Genomic DNA, 17,705 nt, shown 5'->3' with positions numbered 1-17,705 from the left:
TTTTCAGCGAGACCCCAATAATTTACATCCAGTCGGGCCAGTCTGCCCAGGCCCTGGCCTAAGCCATTCCACGCACAGTTGCTGCTGGCTGGTGTGGCCTGAACGCCCCCACGCCCCACCCCACCCCCGCCCCAGCTCTGCGAATTTTCGTGAAGTTTCGTTTTCGTGAGACTCTGATGCTTGGATTTTCCCTCACATCTGAGAAGCAGTTATGTTGGTGACCTGGTTGCTTCCTCTCAGCTGGCTAGCAGTGTCACAGGACCCCGAGAGCTGGCAGCTGGGGCAGCTGGATTGCACAATGTGAAAGTGAAATGCAGCCTCAGTCAGAGCCCAGCAGAGAGGAGGTGTCTTCCTTAAAGACTGAGTGGATAGGGAGCACCACTGTGAGATCTCTAACCTCATCAGCTGCACAGCCTTGCTTTTTGACCTTAGAAAGGTGTTGCTGCCTTCCCTTCCCAAAGCTCTCGATGCTTTTTTTCTTTTTCTTTCTTTTTTGTTTTCTTTTTTGAGATGGAGTCTCACTCTGTCGCCCCGGCTGGAGTGCAGTAGCGCGATCTTGGCTCACTACAACCTCCGCCTCCCGGGTTCAAGCGATTCTCCTGCCTCAGCCTCCTGAGTAGCTGGGATTACAGGCGCCCGCCGCAGCACCCGGTAACTTTTGTATTTTTAATAGAGACGGGGTTTCACCATGTTGGTCAGGCTGATCTTAAACTCCTGCCCTTGTGATCCGCCCGCCTCGGCCTTCCAAAGTGCTGGGATTACAGGCGTGAGCCACCGCGCCCAGTCGATGGGGTTTTTTTTTTTTTTTTCTTCCTTTAACAGCCTTATTGAGGTATAATTGACAGACAATAAACTGCATATGTTGAAGTTGCACACTCTGATAAGTTTAGAGGTAAATGCATACATACTCATGAAACCATTGCCACCACCCAGAGTGAATACAACTATCACTCCCAAAGACTTCCTCATGCCCTGCACAATCCTCACCTCCCACCTCGCCCATCTCCGAGGCAACCACTTATCTGTTTTTTTGGTCACTATCAGTTTGATGCACTTTCTATAATTTTTTATGAACAGAATTATACAGTAGGAACTCTTTCTTGTTTCGCTTCATTCACAGACAGTAATTATTCTGAGAATTTATCCATGTTGTAATTTGTATAAATAGTTCATTGGGGCCGGGCGTGGTGGCTCGCCCCTGTAATCCCAGCACTTTGGGAGGCCGAGGCGGACAGATCACGAGGTCAGGAGATCGAGACCATCCTGGCTAACATGGTGAAACCCTGTCTCTACTAAAAGTACAAAAAAATTAGCCAGGCGTGTTGGCGGGCTCCTGTAGTCCCAGCTGCTGGGGAGCCTGAGGCAGGAGAATGGCGTGAACCCGTGAGCCAAGATCGCACCACTGCACTCCAGCCTGGGTGACAGAGGGAGACTCCGTTTCTAAAAAAAAAAAAAAAAAAAAAAAAAAGTTCACTGGTTTCTACCACTGAGTAGTATTCTAACCACGGCTAGCCCACCATTTGTTTACCATTCACTTGTTAAGGGACATTTGGTTTGTTTCCAGTTTGCGACTATTACATAGAAAGCTGCTCTGAACACTGACATACAGGTTTCTGATGGACACATGCTTTCATTTCTCATGGGTAGAGAATGGTTGGGAGTAGAGTGGCTGTGCTATATGGCAGGTGTATGTTTAATTTTTTTTTTTTTTTTTTTTTGAAACAGCCTCACACCATTGTTGCCCAAGCTGGAGTGCAGTAGCATGATTATAGCTCACTGCAGCCTTGACCGCTCAGGTGTTTTTTAGTTTTTATTTATTTATTTTTTTAATTTATTTATTTTGAGACAGAGTCTCACTCCGTCACCCAGACTGGAGTGCAGTGGCTCCATCCCTGCTCATTGCAACCTCTGCCTCTCGGGTTCAAGTGATTCTCCTGCCTCAGTCTCCTGAGTAGCTGGGACTACAGGCATGCACCACCACACCTGGCTAATTTTTGTATTTTTAGTGGAGATGGGGTTTCACCATGTTGGCCAGGCTAGTCTTGAACTCCTGACCTCAGGTGATCTGCCTGCCTTGGCCTTCCAATGTGCTGGGATTACAGGTGTGAGCCACCACACCTGGCCTCAGAAGTTTAATTTTTAAAGAAACTGCTAAACCATTTCCCAAAGTTGTACTATTTTACATTCCCACAGCAGTATAGGGAAGTTCTAGTTCCTTCACACCCTTGTCAGCCCTTGGTATGATGAGTCTTTTTAATTTCACCCATTCTAATAGGTATGTAGGGGGTTTCTCCTTGTAGTTTTAATTTGCGTTTTACTGACAGCTAGTGATGTTGAGCATCTTGTCATGTGCTTATTTGCCATGTATATATCTTCTCTGGTAGTGTCTGTTTATATCTTTTTTGCTCTTTTAAAAATTGAGTTGTATCAGCTGGGTGTGGTGGCTCACACCTGTAATCACAGCACTCTGGGAGGCCACCGCGGGCAGATCACCTGAGGCCAGGAGTTGGAGACCAGCCAGGTCAACATGGTAAAATCCCTTCTCTACTAAAAATACAAAAATTAGCCAGCTGTGGTAGCCCATGCCTGTAATGTCAGCTACTCAGGAGGGTGAGGCAGGAGAATCACTTGAACCCTGGAGGCAGAGGTTGCAGTGAGCTGAGATTGCGCCACTGCACTCCGGCCTGGGCGACAGAACGAGACTCTTTTTTTTGAGTCTGTCTTAAGAATAAAAAATTGAGTTGTATCATTATTGAATTTTGGGAGTTCTTTATATACTCTGGATACAAGGCCCTAATCTGGTATATGATTTGCAAATATTTTCTCAGATTCTGTGGCTTACCCTTTCTCTTAGCAGTGTCTTTTGAAAAGCAGAAGTTTTTAATTTTTATGAAGTCTAATTTATTAATTTGTTATGTTGTGTTTTGGGCTTTTGGTGTCATATCTAAGAAATATTTGCCTAGCCTAAGGTTACAAAGGTTTACTTCTATGCATTCCTGTAGAAGTTTTATAGCTTTAGGGTTTACATTTATGGCTGTGTTCCATTTTGAATTAATGTTGTTTATAATGTGAGGCACGAATTGAAGGTTGTTTTGGGGTTTTATTCGTTTCTATTTATGCATATCCAATTATTCCAGCATCCTTTATTGAAAAGATTATCTTCACTGACTTGCTCTTATGCCTTTTGAACATCAGTCAGCCATATGTGGGTAGGTTGGTTGCAGTACACGAAACACCACTACACAAAAGTTAGTTCTATTTCTATACATTCACAATGAACAATTAGAAATTAAAATTTTTTAAAAAGTCATTTGAAATAACATTAAAAAGCATTACTTATGGATAAATCTAACAAAAGGTGTAAAAGACTTGAATATGGAAAACCACAAACCATTGCTTAGAGAAATGAAAGAACTAAATCAATGGAGAGATATACCACGTTCATGGGTTGGAGAAATCAATATCACTAAGGTGTGAAGTCTCTCTAGATCAAAATTCCAGCAGGTTTGCTTGTAGAAACTGACAAAACTATTCCAAAATTCACATGTAAATGCAAAAGACCTAGTATGGTCAAAACAGAACTGTGTTGGAAGCACACGACTTCCTGATTGTGAGACTTAATATGAAGTAACAGTAATCAAGACAGTGTGATGTTGGCATTAAAGATGGGCAGAGGGATGACAGAGCAGAAGATACCTGATGTTTTTAAATGAGCTTGGAAGAGAAGTGGACCCAAACTGTTAAATTTGCTACATGGTAGTATGATTCTGGTATGAAATTGTAGAGAACAGCACATGTCTCATCACTGAGAGTAAATAACATTGTCTCCAGCTTGTATATGGAAAACCACAAACCATTGCTTAGAGAAATTAAAGAAGTAAATCAATGGAGAGATATACCATGTTCATGGGTTGGATAAATCAATATCACTAAGGGGTGGAGTCTCCTTCTTGCGCTACTAGGCATTTCAGTCTGAAAGATTGCGGGCGATGGCCAAAAGCAGCTGAGAAGATGATGCTTTCTTTGAAGACAAATATCCCTAGCCACCAATTTCAGTTTGCTTTTTTTATATAAGGTATAAGTGCACTTGGGGTTATCTTCACACCTTTTTATGTGTCTTTAAGTATTTTTAAGCCATTTTTGAGAACTCTAAGGGTCTTTTCCCAAACCTTTTATTTTTTATTTCCTATCCATTTTATCTAGTTGTTACTGCTTCTGTGCCCTTACTGATAGCAAAAAAGTGGTGAAAACATAAGCGCACAAAACATGAGATTTGTCGAAATCAACCTAAATGTTAAACAGCAGAGGACTACGTAAATAAAATGGAGTTGTTTTCAAGTAGTAGACATCATATGATTCATGTTTTACTAGAAGATCAAGAAGTAGTTGTCATTGAATAGGGAATATGTCATGTTGGTCATATGTGGCCGTGTATGCAGTTGTCTGCCTTTTCTTATTTTTTCTGCCATAATTTGAATTGTTCTGTAATAGAAAAGTAAATAAATAAAATTACAAAAGAAATAGCACAATTAAGATCTAGAATTTTGGAGTTTTTTTCTAATTCACCTTTAATTATAGCTGATCTTGTCTGGCAATGTTTTCATGACTTTACAAAAGATTGTCCAACTCACAAAAGCTTGTCCATTGCACTCCAGCCTGGGCGACAAAATGAGAGTCTGTCTCAAAAATAACAATAAACATAATAATAGTAATAATAATATGTATCTAAATGAATAAATATATATAAAACTCCTCAGTATATATCCTGGGAGTCATATCAGTGTTGCTCATCGGACATAGTTGATGTGATTTGAATGCTGCTTCTTGGAAAGGCTTGATCCCCTTCTGTGCAGTGGGGAGCCCCTGAGGGTTTCTGTGCAGGGGAGCATTACTGGAGCTGCATGGTGAAAAGGATCCTCTTGTGCAGAGTGTGAAGAATGAACTGTAGTCAGGAGAGTCCAGAGAATAGGAGCTATGTTGAGGCTTTTGCAATCGTTCTGAAGTGGGTGCTGATGAAATCCTGAATGCAGGCGGTGTCAATGCAGGAGGCAGAAGAGGCCGGATGTCTTCTCGAGTCCTAAAATTATAGAATGCATTTCATTATTTTCCTTTCATTTGCTCTTCAACCTGTAGCTCTCAACTCTCGCAAGCCTCCAAAAATCATTATTTAAGGATTTGAGCTATGGAGAAATTCACCTGGCACACAAGAGGTGGGTCGGGAAGCTCAGTTAATGAGTCTGAGAGAGAAAGAAAAGAATTGCCAAGTTTCAGGCAGTGAGCTGGAGACAGTCTGTACTTGTAGCATGCTCCAAAAGGAAGTGTGTTGACTTGGCTGACATTTCAGCGGGGCAAATAAGGAAGGAAGGTGGTGGGTGACTGTGAGGCCAGAGGCCTCTGCCTTTTCCGTACTCCAGCTCCACAGTGAGCTTCCTGAGGGCAGGAACCACATCTGACACTTCTCTGAATCCTACTGCCCTTAGCTTGTGCAGGCATTTGAAAGGTGCTGTAAGCGAGGAGAATGTTGGAGTCGATTCTGACTCTGCTTACAGGACAGGGGGACCACGCTAACCCGACAACCTCTGAACTCTGGATATGAAACCAGGGCCGAGGCTGCCAGCTCTTATTAGACTCTGTACACCAACCTGATAGATAAGGAGCTCTGATTCACAGGTTCTGGGAAGCAGAAAGAGGTGTGGCCCATACACTATTTTGGTAACTTCATTTAAATGATCATTAGGACTTGTTGTATATGTTTTTGGCTACTTCAGAGTTTTGAAAGTCCCAGAGCCATAAGTTTACTCCAATTTCCATTACTTCATAATTCCGGTATATGTATTCAGAAAATATCTATTGTATACCAGGCTTAGGAACGTGAGAGTACCAGAGACTGTAAACTATACATACCATCTGCAAGGAGCTTATAATATTGTAAACAAGGTGAGACTTGTTTACATTGAATAACTAGGGAACAATGTTATGAGAAAATATATAGAAAGTATAATTGAAGTATCTAAAGATATGATTCAGGCATGTGGAAATGAAGTTATTGCTTCAATTAAATGTATTATCTCTGGAGGATGGCTTGAGTTCAGGAGTTTGAACCAGCCTAGGCAGCATGGTGAGACCCCGTCTCTAGGTTAAAAAAGAAAAAAATTAGCCAGGCACGGTGGCATGCGCCTCTAGTCCCAGCTACTCAGGAGGCTGAGGCAGGCGGATTGCTTGAGGCCAGGAGTTTGAGGCTGCAGTGGGGCATAATCGTACCATTACACGCTAGCCTGGGTGACAGAGCTAGACCCTGTCTCAAAATAAAATAAAATAATAAAATAACAATGAAATAAAATAAAATCATTTTAAAAATAAAATAATAAAATGAAACAGTGTTAGTAATATCTCCAATATAGTGATGAGACAGTCCAACTTTACAAAGTAAGTAACTAGCCATCATTTGCCTGGTTGGATTGGCTGCAGTTCAGTTGATATCCTTGTACATTCAAACATCATCTATTCACAGATTTCTCTTGGTTTGAGGACCGTTCATAATAGAAGAACCACTGATAAGACTTCCTTTCTCAGCAAAATGACAGAGTAGATACCGAAAAACCCCAGAAATGATAAATAGTGTAGTGCAAATGCCTTTTAAAATCCTTAGCTAATCAATAACAATCAACTGTTTAAAGCAAAATAATAGCAATGTGTCATAGGGTATAATGTATGTCAAAGCAAAACGTATAACAACAATAGCACAAGGGCTTGGGGGAGAGACTGGAAGTCTGCTGTTTCAGATCCTTACAGGATATGTATGCGGTGGTATAACATCACCGGAAGGAAAACTGTGATAAGGTAAAGATATATAGTGGATGCCCTAAAACAACCACTAAAATAGTACAATGAGTTATAGTTAATAACCAACAAAGGTGATAAAATGGAATCATAAAACATACTCGGAGAATCCATGATGTGATCATCTCTATAGAAAATCATATGGAATCTACAAAGCTGCTATTAGACTAGAATAGAATCTACAAAGCTACGGCACCGAGCTTATTCTTTATCAAATTTACTCCCAGCTACCCTTGCACTTTTCCAGGGGCATGTACCAACAACTGTAACTAAACAACACCAGTCACTTCCTGCAGAGCAGAGCTGTGTCCGTCGGTTCATCCACTCTCTCTCCAACGCACTATATCCCAGGAACAGAAAGCATTCCAAATTGTATGAATGACCAACCAGAACTGAAAGCAACAGCAGCCTTTGGGAAAAGGATGCTTCATGGGGAACAAGGTGTCTTTGCAGTTGCAAAGAAATGATCTGATCTTGGCCGGGCGCAGTGGCTTACGCCTGTAATCCCAACACTTTGGGAGGCCAAAGCAGGTGGATCACAAGGTCAAGAGATCGAGGCCATCCTGGCCAACATGGTGAAACCCCGTCTCTACTAAAAATACAAAAAGTAGCTGGATGTGGTAGCGCACGCCTGTAGTCCCAGCTACTCAGGAGGCTGAGGCAGGGGAATTGCTTGAACCCAGGAGGCGGAGGTTGCAATGAGCCAAAATCATGCCACTGCACTCCAACCTGGCAACAGAGTGAAACTCCGTCTCAAAAAAAAAAAAAAAAAAAAAAAGAAAGAAAGAAAGAAAGAAAAAGAAAAGTAAAAGAAATGGCCCGATCTTGCAAGTAACTGTGTGGCATTTGGGATAAGGGAGGGGTTCTTAGACTCCCCCACCCTTCCGAGGTTTCAGAATAACTCATGGCAGGGTTGTCAGTCCTCGGGAGACCAGGAGCTGACTCTATGAGCTGGCAAGGTCTCTCCAGGCCCAAGACAGCCATGCTAAAGAGAAGGCTGGGGGTGAGGAAAGAACAGTTAGTCACTCCCCCAATGAAAATCCAGACTTTCTCTTGACTTTTCACCTGGGGACCTCATGTCTCCCTTGTTTTCTGGAGTCACTGCCCTGTGGCTGGTGGGAGACTGACTGTTCAGCCACCAATGGTATAATAGCACCCAGAGAGGAACACATGTCCAGGTCGATTCAGGCTTTCACAGAAGGAAGGAATATTTTATCACAGAGCAGAGTCTTGTGTTTTCATGGGACTATCCATTCTGACCTGCTATCAGATGTTTCTGGAGTTGATTTGAGCTGATTTTTATGGTTATTCCTCTCTGCCCTGCCCTACCCCCACTGCCTACCTAAGTATTTTCCCAGATATTTTAACATAAAACAAAGCAGCACAGGTGCAGGTATAAGATTTTGGTAGCAGGGAGTGAAACCTACGGTTCTACCAAGCTAAACGCGCACATGTGCACACTCGAGGGGCTGGATTTTTGAGATGGAGGTGGGAGAATTTGATCCAGTTAAAAGCTATTAGAATAGAAATTCAGGGCCTAGCACGGTGGTTCATGCCTGTAATCCCAGCATTTTGGGAGGCCGAGGCGGGCAGATCATTTGAGGTCAGGAGTTCAAGACCAGCCTGGCCAACATAGTGAAACCCTGTCTCTACTAAAAACACAGAAATTAGCCGGGCATGGTGGCGGGCGCCTGTAGTCTGAGCTACTCAGGAAGCTGAGGCAGGAGAATCACTTGAGCCTGGGAGGCAGAAGCTGCACCTGCAGTGAGCTGAGATCACACCCGTGCACTCCATCCTGGGCGAGAGAGCAAGACTGTCTCAAAAAAAAAAAAAACAAAAAAAGAAAAGAAAAGAAAAGAAATTCAGAAGAGCATAGTAAGAGGAACCTATAAATTGATTCATTGATAGAATCAATTCCATGACCTGAAAGGGTATGAACAAGGTATTACTCATGACTTTAAGAGAAATTTTAAATGAGTGCCAAAAACTCCCTTGTCGGGCCAGGCACAGTGATTCATGCCTGTAATCCCAGGACTTTGGGAGGCCCCGGAGGGCAGATCACTTGAGGTCAGGAGTTCGAGACCAGTCTAGCCAATATGGTGAAACCCCATCTCTATTGAAAATACAAAAATTTGCTGGGCGTGGTGGCACACGCCTATAATCCCAACTACTTCAGAGGCTGAGGCAGGAGAATCGTTTGAACCTGGGAGGCGGAGATTGCAGGCAGTGAGCCAAGACTGTGCCATTGCACTCCCAGCCTGGGTGACAAGAGTGAGACTGTCTCAAAAAAAAAAAAAAAAAACAAGACAAATTTACTTAATTAGTCTCCTACTGACAACATACAAGATTAGTTACAGATACTGGCTGTTATAATCCATAACTTTAAACATACTCAGTTTGCAAATATACCAGCATATCTGTAAAATAAATTCTTAGGGGTGGAATTGCTAGGTTAAGGAATATGTTGTAACAATGTCTCGCAGCTACGCAGACATATCTGTAAGATAAATTGCTAGGAGCAGAATTGTGGGGTCAGAAAGCATGTACCTCTATAATCTTCGAGACTGTAAATATGCCCTCACTAGGGTGTTACAAGCAATCTGAAAGTTCTGGTTGACCTAAAAGGTTTATTATTCAACTTTCAGCTCTTTTGTGATTTGGCAGCTAGAAGTGCCGTCTCCTGTAGCTTTCTTTTTAACACTTCTTTCATTGTGAATAAGATTGAGCATTTTAAAATATATTTAAGAGCCATTTGTATTTCCTTTTCTGTAAGCTGCCTATTGTATCTTTTTCTTGTTTTCCCATGGGATTTGGCACTCTTTTTGACGATTTTCAAGGGCTTTTAACATATATGAGGAGGTCAGGTATGGTGGTTCACACCTGTAATCCTAGCACTTTGGGAGGTGGAGGCGGGCAGATAACTTGAGCTCAGGAGTTTGAGACCAACCTGGGTAACATGGTGAAACCCAGTCTCTTAAAAAAAAATATATATATATATATATAAACTTAAATATATATATAAAACATATGTAAACATATGTATAAACATAAATATACACATATATAAAAATATATACATATATATAAACTTATCCAGGCATGGTGGCATGTGCTTGTGGTCCCAGCTACTGGAGAGGCTGAGGTGGGAGGATCACTTGAGCCCAGGAGGTTGAGGTTGCAATAAGCCATGATCGTACCACTGTACTCCAGCAAGACCCTGTCTCCAAAAACAAAAACAAAAACATATGAGAGGAATGGCCCTATATAACATGGGATGCAATTTCTTTTTCATTTCACCATTTGCCTCCGGTTGATGCTGGGTTTTGCCACACGGAAACGATTTTATTTTGAAATGGGCTAAATCACCTTAGTCAACCTCAGTTACCAGGTCTGCGCTGATGCACTGGGCAATTGGTCTTACTAACAAAACAAATGCAGTACTTTGCGTAAAGGCTACATAGAGCAGGGGTTGGCAAACTTTTCCTGTAAAGGGACAGATAGTAACTATTTTAGATTCTGCGGGAAGCCAGGTCTCTGTTCCAACTATGCAGCTCTGCCATTGCGCGTGAAAGCTGCCATTGACAAGACATTAATGAATGAGAGAGGCATAAAACGTTATTCTCAATAACAGGTGGAAGCTGGAGGGGGCCTGTGGGCCACAGCCTACTGACCCCCACACAGAGGCCGCCAGGGGCTTCCCTACCCCAGGCTGCAAATCTTCCTGCCACTGCATTTGGTCTCCCCATCAATCCACCCCGAGGCGGCAGGAAGATGACCTCACTCAGTTCTCTTGTCTGGGACCCAGCCTTTGCACCAACTGCTCAGCAGGGACTTACCGAGACCTTCCTGACCTGGAACCAAAGAGACATGCCCCAGCAGCTGGAGGCAGCCCGTTGGTTTCCGTGTTTTACAGCTGCCTTGGTAACCCCCGTTGCTGCCCTGTACCAGTGTCTTAGCCAGTGACACTCAGGGCCTAGACACACTCGAATAGTGGGGAGTCTGGGGGAGATGTTTCTGGCCACGTCCCCATGGGCACCAGGACCCAGAGTGCCCTCCAGCACTGCCCACCCTCAGCCCCTCCACACCCAAACCATTTCTTACTCATCTTTTCGATGCACAAGAAAACCTAATAATGTGATTCATTCATAAGAAAAATAGTAAAAAGAAAATCTTACAGTTATTTAAAGTGCCTAAAGAAAAACCTTGCTTTTTAAATGTAGCCACAATTGAATCGTTCAGACCAGGCATGATGGCTCACGCCTGTAATCCTAGCAGTTTTCGAGGCCAGGCAGGAGGATCGCTTGACCCCAGGAGTTCAAGACCAGCCTGGGCAATATAGAGAGACCCCCATTTCTACAAAACAAACAAACAAACAAACAAACCAAACAAACAAAAAACAAATTAACCGAGCATGGTGGTACATGCCTGTGGTCCCAGCTACTCAGGAGTCTCAGGTGGGAGGATTGCTTGAGCCTGGGAGGTTGAGGCTGTGGTGAGCTACAATCACACCACTGCACTCCACCTCCAGGGACAGAGTGAGACTTTATCTCATATAAAAAAAATCTTTCTGGCATTGGACAAGACCTCATCTTAAACAAGGAAAAGCCAACCATGTTGGCATACATTAGCTGCCTCCTTGCCTTTTAAGAACTAAGGGCGATCCTTTTGGAGTTTCTTTATAGAACCACAGTCTACAAAATTGGTGCCAAAGGGGATTTTATGTTAACTGTCATTAAGGCCTTGAATAGATTCTTTCCTGGAATCCACAGATTTTTATATTAGGTACATGATCAGTAACACCAACCTCATTCATTTTTGCCTACTGGAAAACAAGTCAACCTTTCTTTTTAACAGGTTTCATTGTTGTTGTTACATAACATAGGAAAAAAGCCTGAAGTTCTCCTACAGCTCGCTCAAGTCAGGTTGTCTTTAACATTTACGTTATGTGCTTTTACATAGGAAAGGAAATTTTTAAGGACAAAGAAATATCAATAGTTGTTAATAAATAATTATCAACAACAACTAAAAGCCATTACTGAATACAGTGTCCCCAGAATGGAAATGGAAGTGACACCCATTTCCATCTTTTCTTTGCTTCTGAGGCCAATTCCCTTAGATGTGGACTCGTAAAACCCCTCATTTCCACAGAACTGAGCTCCTGCACCATTGCCGGATGTGTAGCTGAAGTTTGGAGTCTGAGTCCAATTCCACCTGTCACAAACGTAAAGCCGTCTGGAGCAATTCATCTTGCTTCTGGTTTCTTCTGAAAAAGAGAGGATAATGAGATAAATTGGTTACAAAGGTAGAAATGAAATAAATTGAACTCACTTCTATGAGAAAGTCAGGCTGAAGACTGTGGTTGAGGAACAGAGTTCATCCATTCGTTCTTCCAACAAGGATTTCTTGAGCACCTACTAGTTTCAGGTATAGTGCTGGGCTCAGGATCACAGTGTTAGCAAAACAGATGTGGCCCTACCCTCATCTGGCTCAGAGCACACACAGTGGGATGCACGTGAATTACATAATCTCAACATCTCCAATACAAACTGTGGAAGAGACTAGGGGAGAAAGAACTCAGCCCAGGCCCTTGTGTACTCAGGGAGAGGGACGGTCTTCCTTACGAGGCAGTGTTTCAGTGAGCTAGGAAGGGTGGTGGGAGACAGAGTGCCACGGTGGATTGTGCTTGGGAAGAGGTGGGTAGCGTGCTGAGTGGTGCGAGGGGAGCCCAAGACCATTATGGCTGGGGGAAGAGAGCTAGAGGGGCTGGCTGAGCCCTGAAGACTTCGTAAAGATTTGTTTTTATTCTAAGAGCACTGGGTGGTCAGGGAAGAGTGAAGTTGTCAAAGGTGCATTTCTTTCTTTTCTTTTCTTTTTTTTTTTTTTCTCCTGAGACAGGGTCTAGCTCTGTCGCCCAGGCTAGAGTGCAATGGCGTGATCTGGGCTCACTGCAACTTCTGTCTCCCAGGTTCAAGCAATTCTCCTGCCTCAGCCTCCCCAGTAGCTGGGATTACAGGTGCGTGCTACCATGCCCGGCTAATTTTTTGTATTTTTACTAAAGATAGGGTTTCACCATGTTGGCCAGGCTCAAAGATGCATTTCTAAAGGTGATGCTGGCCGCAGAGGCCTGTGGGAGAGCCTGCAGGGGGCCCATCTGGAGGCAGTTGCTGTCGTTCAGTGAGAATTGGAGGCTATGTCCACAGTGGAGAGAGATGAAGACTTTTGAGAGATACTGAGGGCTTGGAGAGGAGTGGGAAATGAACGGAGAGGACGTTTCATCAATGACCCTCTCCCCACGCCCCCATCTCTAGTTTTGCTGACTGACTGGCACTTCAGGTGAGGCTCTGGGAAGGCTTCTGGGTGACGGATGCCCTTCCTGCACATCCTCCATGTGCCTGGCACCTGGGGCTTTTCCTAAGGCACCCCTAGGATAAGCTGAACTCAGCCCTAAAGTTACTGACTACCACCGTGTGTCCCTGGAGAACGTGTCTTACAAGTGGAAACCTGTTCACCCTCCCCTGTCCTCTGCACTTTTGCAGGCATCACGTGCCCTCCCCCAGTGTCCGTGGAACACGCAGACATCCGGGTCAAGAGCTACAGCTTGTACTCCAGGGAGCGGTACATTTGTAACTCCGGTTTCAAGCGTAAAGCCGGCACGTCCAGCCTGACTGAGTGCGTGCTGAACAAGGCCACGAACATCGCCCACTGGACAACTCCCAGTCTCAAATGCATTAGTGAGTAGCCCAGGCCACCCCACCCTCCTCCCTCCCCCACCCCGCCAAGGCTGCACAGAGAGAAAATACCATCTCAGGGGTCAAGGGATCTATGCTGAGGTCTGAGGCTAAAGACACCAGTGGGGGCCGGGCATGGTAGCTCACACCTGTAATCCCAGCACTTTGGAAGGCCGAGGTGGGAGGATCACTTGAGGTCAGGAGTTCTAGATCAGCCTGGCCAACATGGTGAAACCCTGTCTCTATTAAAAATACAAAAATTAGCTGGGCATGGTGGCATGTGCTTGTAATCCCAGCTACTCGGGAGGCTGAGACAGGAGAATTGCTTGAACCCGGGAGGTAGAGGTTGCAGTGAGCCGAGATCACACCACTGCACTCCAGCCTGGGTGACACAGCAAGACTCCATCTCAAAAAAAAAAAAAAAATAAAAAAAAAGACACCAGTGGGATCCTCAGCAACAGCTCCTGACGTTGGAAATACACAGGTGCTGGGGTCACAGAATTCTGGGTTTCAATCCTGGCTTTGCCGCCTACCACCCAGGAGGCCTTGGGCGGCTCTTGTGACGTTCTGGCACTCTGGCTGGTCATCTGGAAAACGGACTTGATATCCACACTGCGGGCTGTGGGAGGGTGGCGTGAACCCTGGTACTTGTTAACTCTTATTACATGTAGTGCTTTGATATGAGATGATGCTGGCAAGAGAATTTGGCTGCAGAGCTGGGTGGGCACTCACGAGCACACTAGTGTGCGAAATTTTGGGATTTCTCATGAGAAGGTGGATGTTGGAAGCCATCACTGCTCCTCGCTCATTACCCAGCCCCGGGGATGGGCGCAGGCCCTGCAGCAGGGCTGCCCTGTGCTCAGTCAGCTGTGCACGGTGTCCAGCAGGAGGGAGGGAAGGTGGCAAGAATCGACTTTTTTTAACTCTCTGCACCTGGATAAACATCCCAGAAGCGGCCAAACCGCCTCGGGTGGGAGCCACTTGGGGCTGTTTCTGAAACACTCAGGCCCGCTTCTGCCCCCCTCTTCCTCCTTCTGGAAAAAATAAAAAATTAACCCAGGGGCTTCCAAGAGAATTCCCATTTGACAAACGTTGGGGGCAGGTTTCTCTCCTTCCCCAGCTCGTCTCTGGGGCAGGGATGAGCGCGCCCCTGCATGGAGTGACCCCATCGCTCCCGCCCTCTGCAGTCGGGGACAGAGGGGAGCTCCGTGAGGCGCTGAACATTGCCACTGGCTTGGGAGTGCGGGCTCAGCCTCCTCCCCTAGAACAGAGTGAGTCCCACAGGCAGCAGAGGGAGGACAGGGAGCAAGACTCCGACTTGTTCTGAGAAACCGCTCGCTGGGGACACAGCACCGTGTGGCATCAGTGAGCGAATGAGAAAGCTGAGCGTGGCGGGGAGAGCAGGATCTGTGGGAACCATGGTGGGTCTTAACCTGCCAGTCCTGGGACTCCCTGGAACCTGTAAGCTGGGGATAAAATAAGGGCTTTCTCACCGCAGGGAAAGTCAGGTCTCCTCAATGCTCCATGTGCTTTGGGCAAATGAATGTGGGATGGAGAAGAGCTGTGGGCTCCAAACAGGGTCAGGATAGGAGAGGAAAGAAGAGAACCCAGAATCAGGGTTTTAAAGCCCAAAGACTGGATGCCTTTTTAGCTTTCACCTAGCCCAAAGATCCTTCCGCGTTCTGATCACTCACGACTCCCTCTGTGATGCTTCCCAACCTCTTGTGCTTTGAATGATTTTTTTTTCCTGCTAAACAAGCGAAATGTAAGCCAGGTATGGTGGCTCACACCCCTAATCCCAGCACTTTGGGAGGCCGAGGTGGGAGGGATTGCTTGAGACCAAGAGTTGAAGACCAGCCTCAGCAACATAGCAAGACCCTGTCTCTACCAAAAAAATTTTTAAAATAAAAAAATAAAAATTACCTGGGCATTGAGGCATGTACATGTAGTCCCAGCTACTCAGGAGACTGAGGCAAGAGGATCTCTTGAGCCCGGGAGGTCGAGGCTGCAGTGAGTTGTGATCACACCGCTGCACTCCAACCTGGGCAACAGAGCAAGACCCTGTCTCAAACAAACAAAATAGAATCTATTGAGTGATCATTTATTTTCCCGAGAATAGCCATTATTATAAAATTGAATTGATATCATTAATATCATCTCAGCCAAAATAAATTTGATATTTAACTTGTGCAGTCTTTTCGGAAATGCAAGAAAAATAGTTTGCAGTCTGTCTTTGCATTTGGGTGAGGAAACATTGTTTCTCATGCCTCCACTGTAAGTTCATGTGTTAATATATTTTATTTGTATCCAGTTCTGAGGCTAGCCCAGGTTCCAGGCTCAGGATCATAAGTGCCATGTGGTTATCCTCTCTCTAGGAGACCCTCTCCTGGCTCGCCAAAGGCCAGCGCCACCCTTCACAGTAACGACGGCAGGGGTGACCCCACAGCCAGAGAGCCTCTCCCCTTCTGGAAAAGGTAGGAAGGTCAGAAACTTCTTGAGGACATTTATTCCCTCCCAACACCCAAAGCCCCCATCACCAAGCCTGCAGACTCATGGACCTCCGTGGTGTGCCACTGCAGACTTAGGCAATAGCACAAATGTCTTATTCAATCAAGAATAAGAACGTCCAGCTTAATTTTCTTTTTCAAATCAAGGTTGCTTGATATCCAGGTGTTATATGTGCAGAATGAATAGTGGTTTAAAGCTCACTAATATGTCATATCATATTTAGTTGTAGACACTTACCTTCAAGAACTGAAAGTAGGCTGAGGTTTGAGGTTGCACGTGTCTCAGCCCTCAACATTTTCATGGGTGCTGGCAGAAACGAGGGCACTCCAGGATGGGAGGCCAGCAAGCAGCGGGAGCTTCAGCATGTTTGCATCAATTCCCTCGCCCCCTAGCCAGCAGGGACAGCACAGCTGGGCCTCAACAGATGCCTGTCCGCTCAGCGGGCTGCACTGTGGGAGAGGAAGCCCCGGCTTTGGAGACCCAAGTGTTTTGTCATGGGCAGTAATCACACCTGCTCTCTGCTCCAGGGGAGACCATGTCCCTATCTTGCAAGGCGCTTGCTATAGAAGCACCCTTGAGAGGATGGTCCAGAGAAAGGGCAGTCAGCTCCCCTGTCTACAAGATGTGCAGAAACGTCAGAGACCCGTGGAGAGCTGCCCCCCACCCAGACCTAAACACCAGCACATCACAGTGACTGCTCTATTGAAGAGGCATTGCCTGAAGCTGCCAGTGTCCCAGGCTTCAACAGAGTCTTTGGAGGTTGTCACGACCGATTTCCTCAGCACTTTCTCAGTGTTCAGAAAATTTGAAATCTTGGATGCTTTCTTGGGATCCTCTGCCCTGCATGCTATGATACCTTCATGTTACGGTTCACTCTTGGCTTTAGTGTTGCATCGTCCAGCCTGTGGCTGTCCCTGGCCCCTGCCTACTCCTACTCCTTTGCCCCCAGGGATGGGCCTGTCTGTTGTCATTCATACTATAAAACGCAGCCATCCTTTGCAGAGTGTCGGTTGTCAGCCGTGGATACGCACTAACATCTGAGCACTCCCGCTGGCCTGGGTGCAAGCTGGAAATCACTGCTCTCCAGCCCCAGGTGGATCTTTTTTTTTTTTTGAGATGGGGTCTTGCTCTATTGCCCAGTCTGGAGGGCAGAGACGAAATCTTGGCTCACTGCAACCTCTGCCTTCCAGGTTCAAGCGATTTTCCTGCTTTAGCCTCCCGAGTAGCTGGGATTACAGGCGTGCACCACCACGCCCAGCTAATTTTTGTATTTTTAGTAGAGACAGCGTTTCACCATGTTGGTCAGTCTAGTCTCAAACTCCTGACCTCAGGTGATCTGCAAGCCTCAGTCTCCCAAAGTGCTGGCATTACAGGTATGAGCCACTGCACCTGGCCCCCAGGTGGTTCTTAAGTGGCCAAGGCTGAGGCCTGCAGCTTAAGGGAGGAAGAAGCAGCTAAACAAGGTTCCCTCCTAGTGAGTCACCTGCACAGGGAGGAAGGGGTTGAGGGGCTGGCTCCATTTAAACTTGAGGTAATTCTACAACCCCTTTGATCTGAGTCACATCTCGTTAACCCAAGGAGGAGAATGATCCAGTAAGCCTCTCCCATCCTCCCCACTCTCGCATCCCA

At 45.5% G+C, this 17,705-nt stretch overlaps 1 protein-coding gene across 2 annotated transcripts in view; it reads left to right on the top strand.

Annotated features, from left to right (window-relative positions):
- Positions 1-17,705, top strand: part of IL15RA (interleukin 15 receptor subunit alpha) — a 33,304-nt gene that overhangs the window by 1,317 nt on the left and 14,282 nt on the right. The window contains exons 2-3 of one of the 2 annotated variants that reach the window (XM_025395870.1): positions 13,377-13,571; positions 15,944-16,042. In XM_025395870.1, coding sequence (XP_025251655.1) covers positions 13,377-13,571; positions 15,944-16,042 — 294 coding nt within the window. The remainder of the gene's footprint in view (positions 1-13,376; positions 13,572-15,943; positions 16,043-17,705) is intronic. The other variant, XM_025395871.1, reaches the window with a different exon arrangement.

The sequence above is a fragment of the Theropithecus gelada genome, chromosome 9, assembly GCF_003255815.1.
Source record: "Theropithecus gelada isolate Dixy chromosome 9, Tgel_1.0, whole genome shotgun sequence".
Taxonomy (NCBI): Eukaryota; Metazoa; Chordata; class Mammalia; order Primates; family Cercopithecidae; genus Theropithecus; species Theropithecus gelada.
Note: the sequence above shows the minus strand (reverse complement) of the source record. Positions and strands in the feature narration are given on the sequence as shown.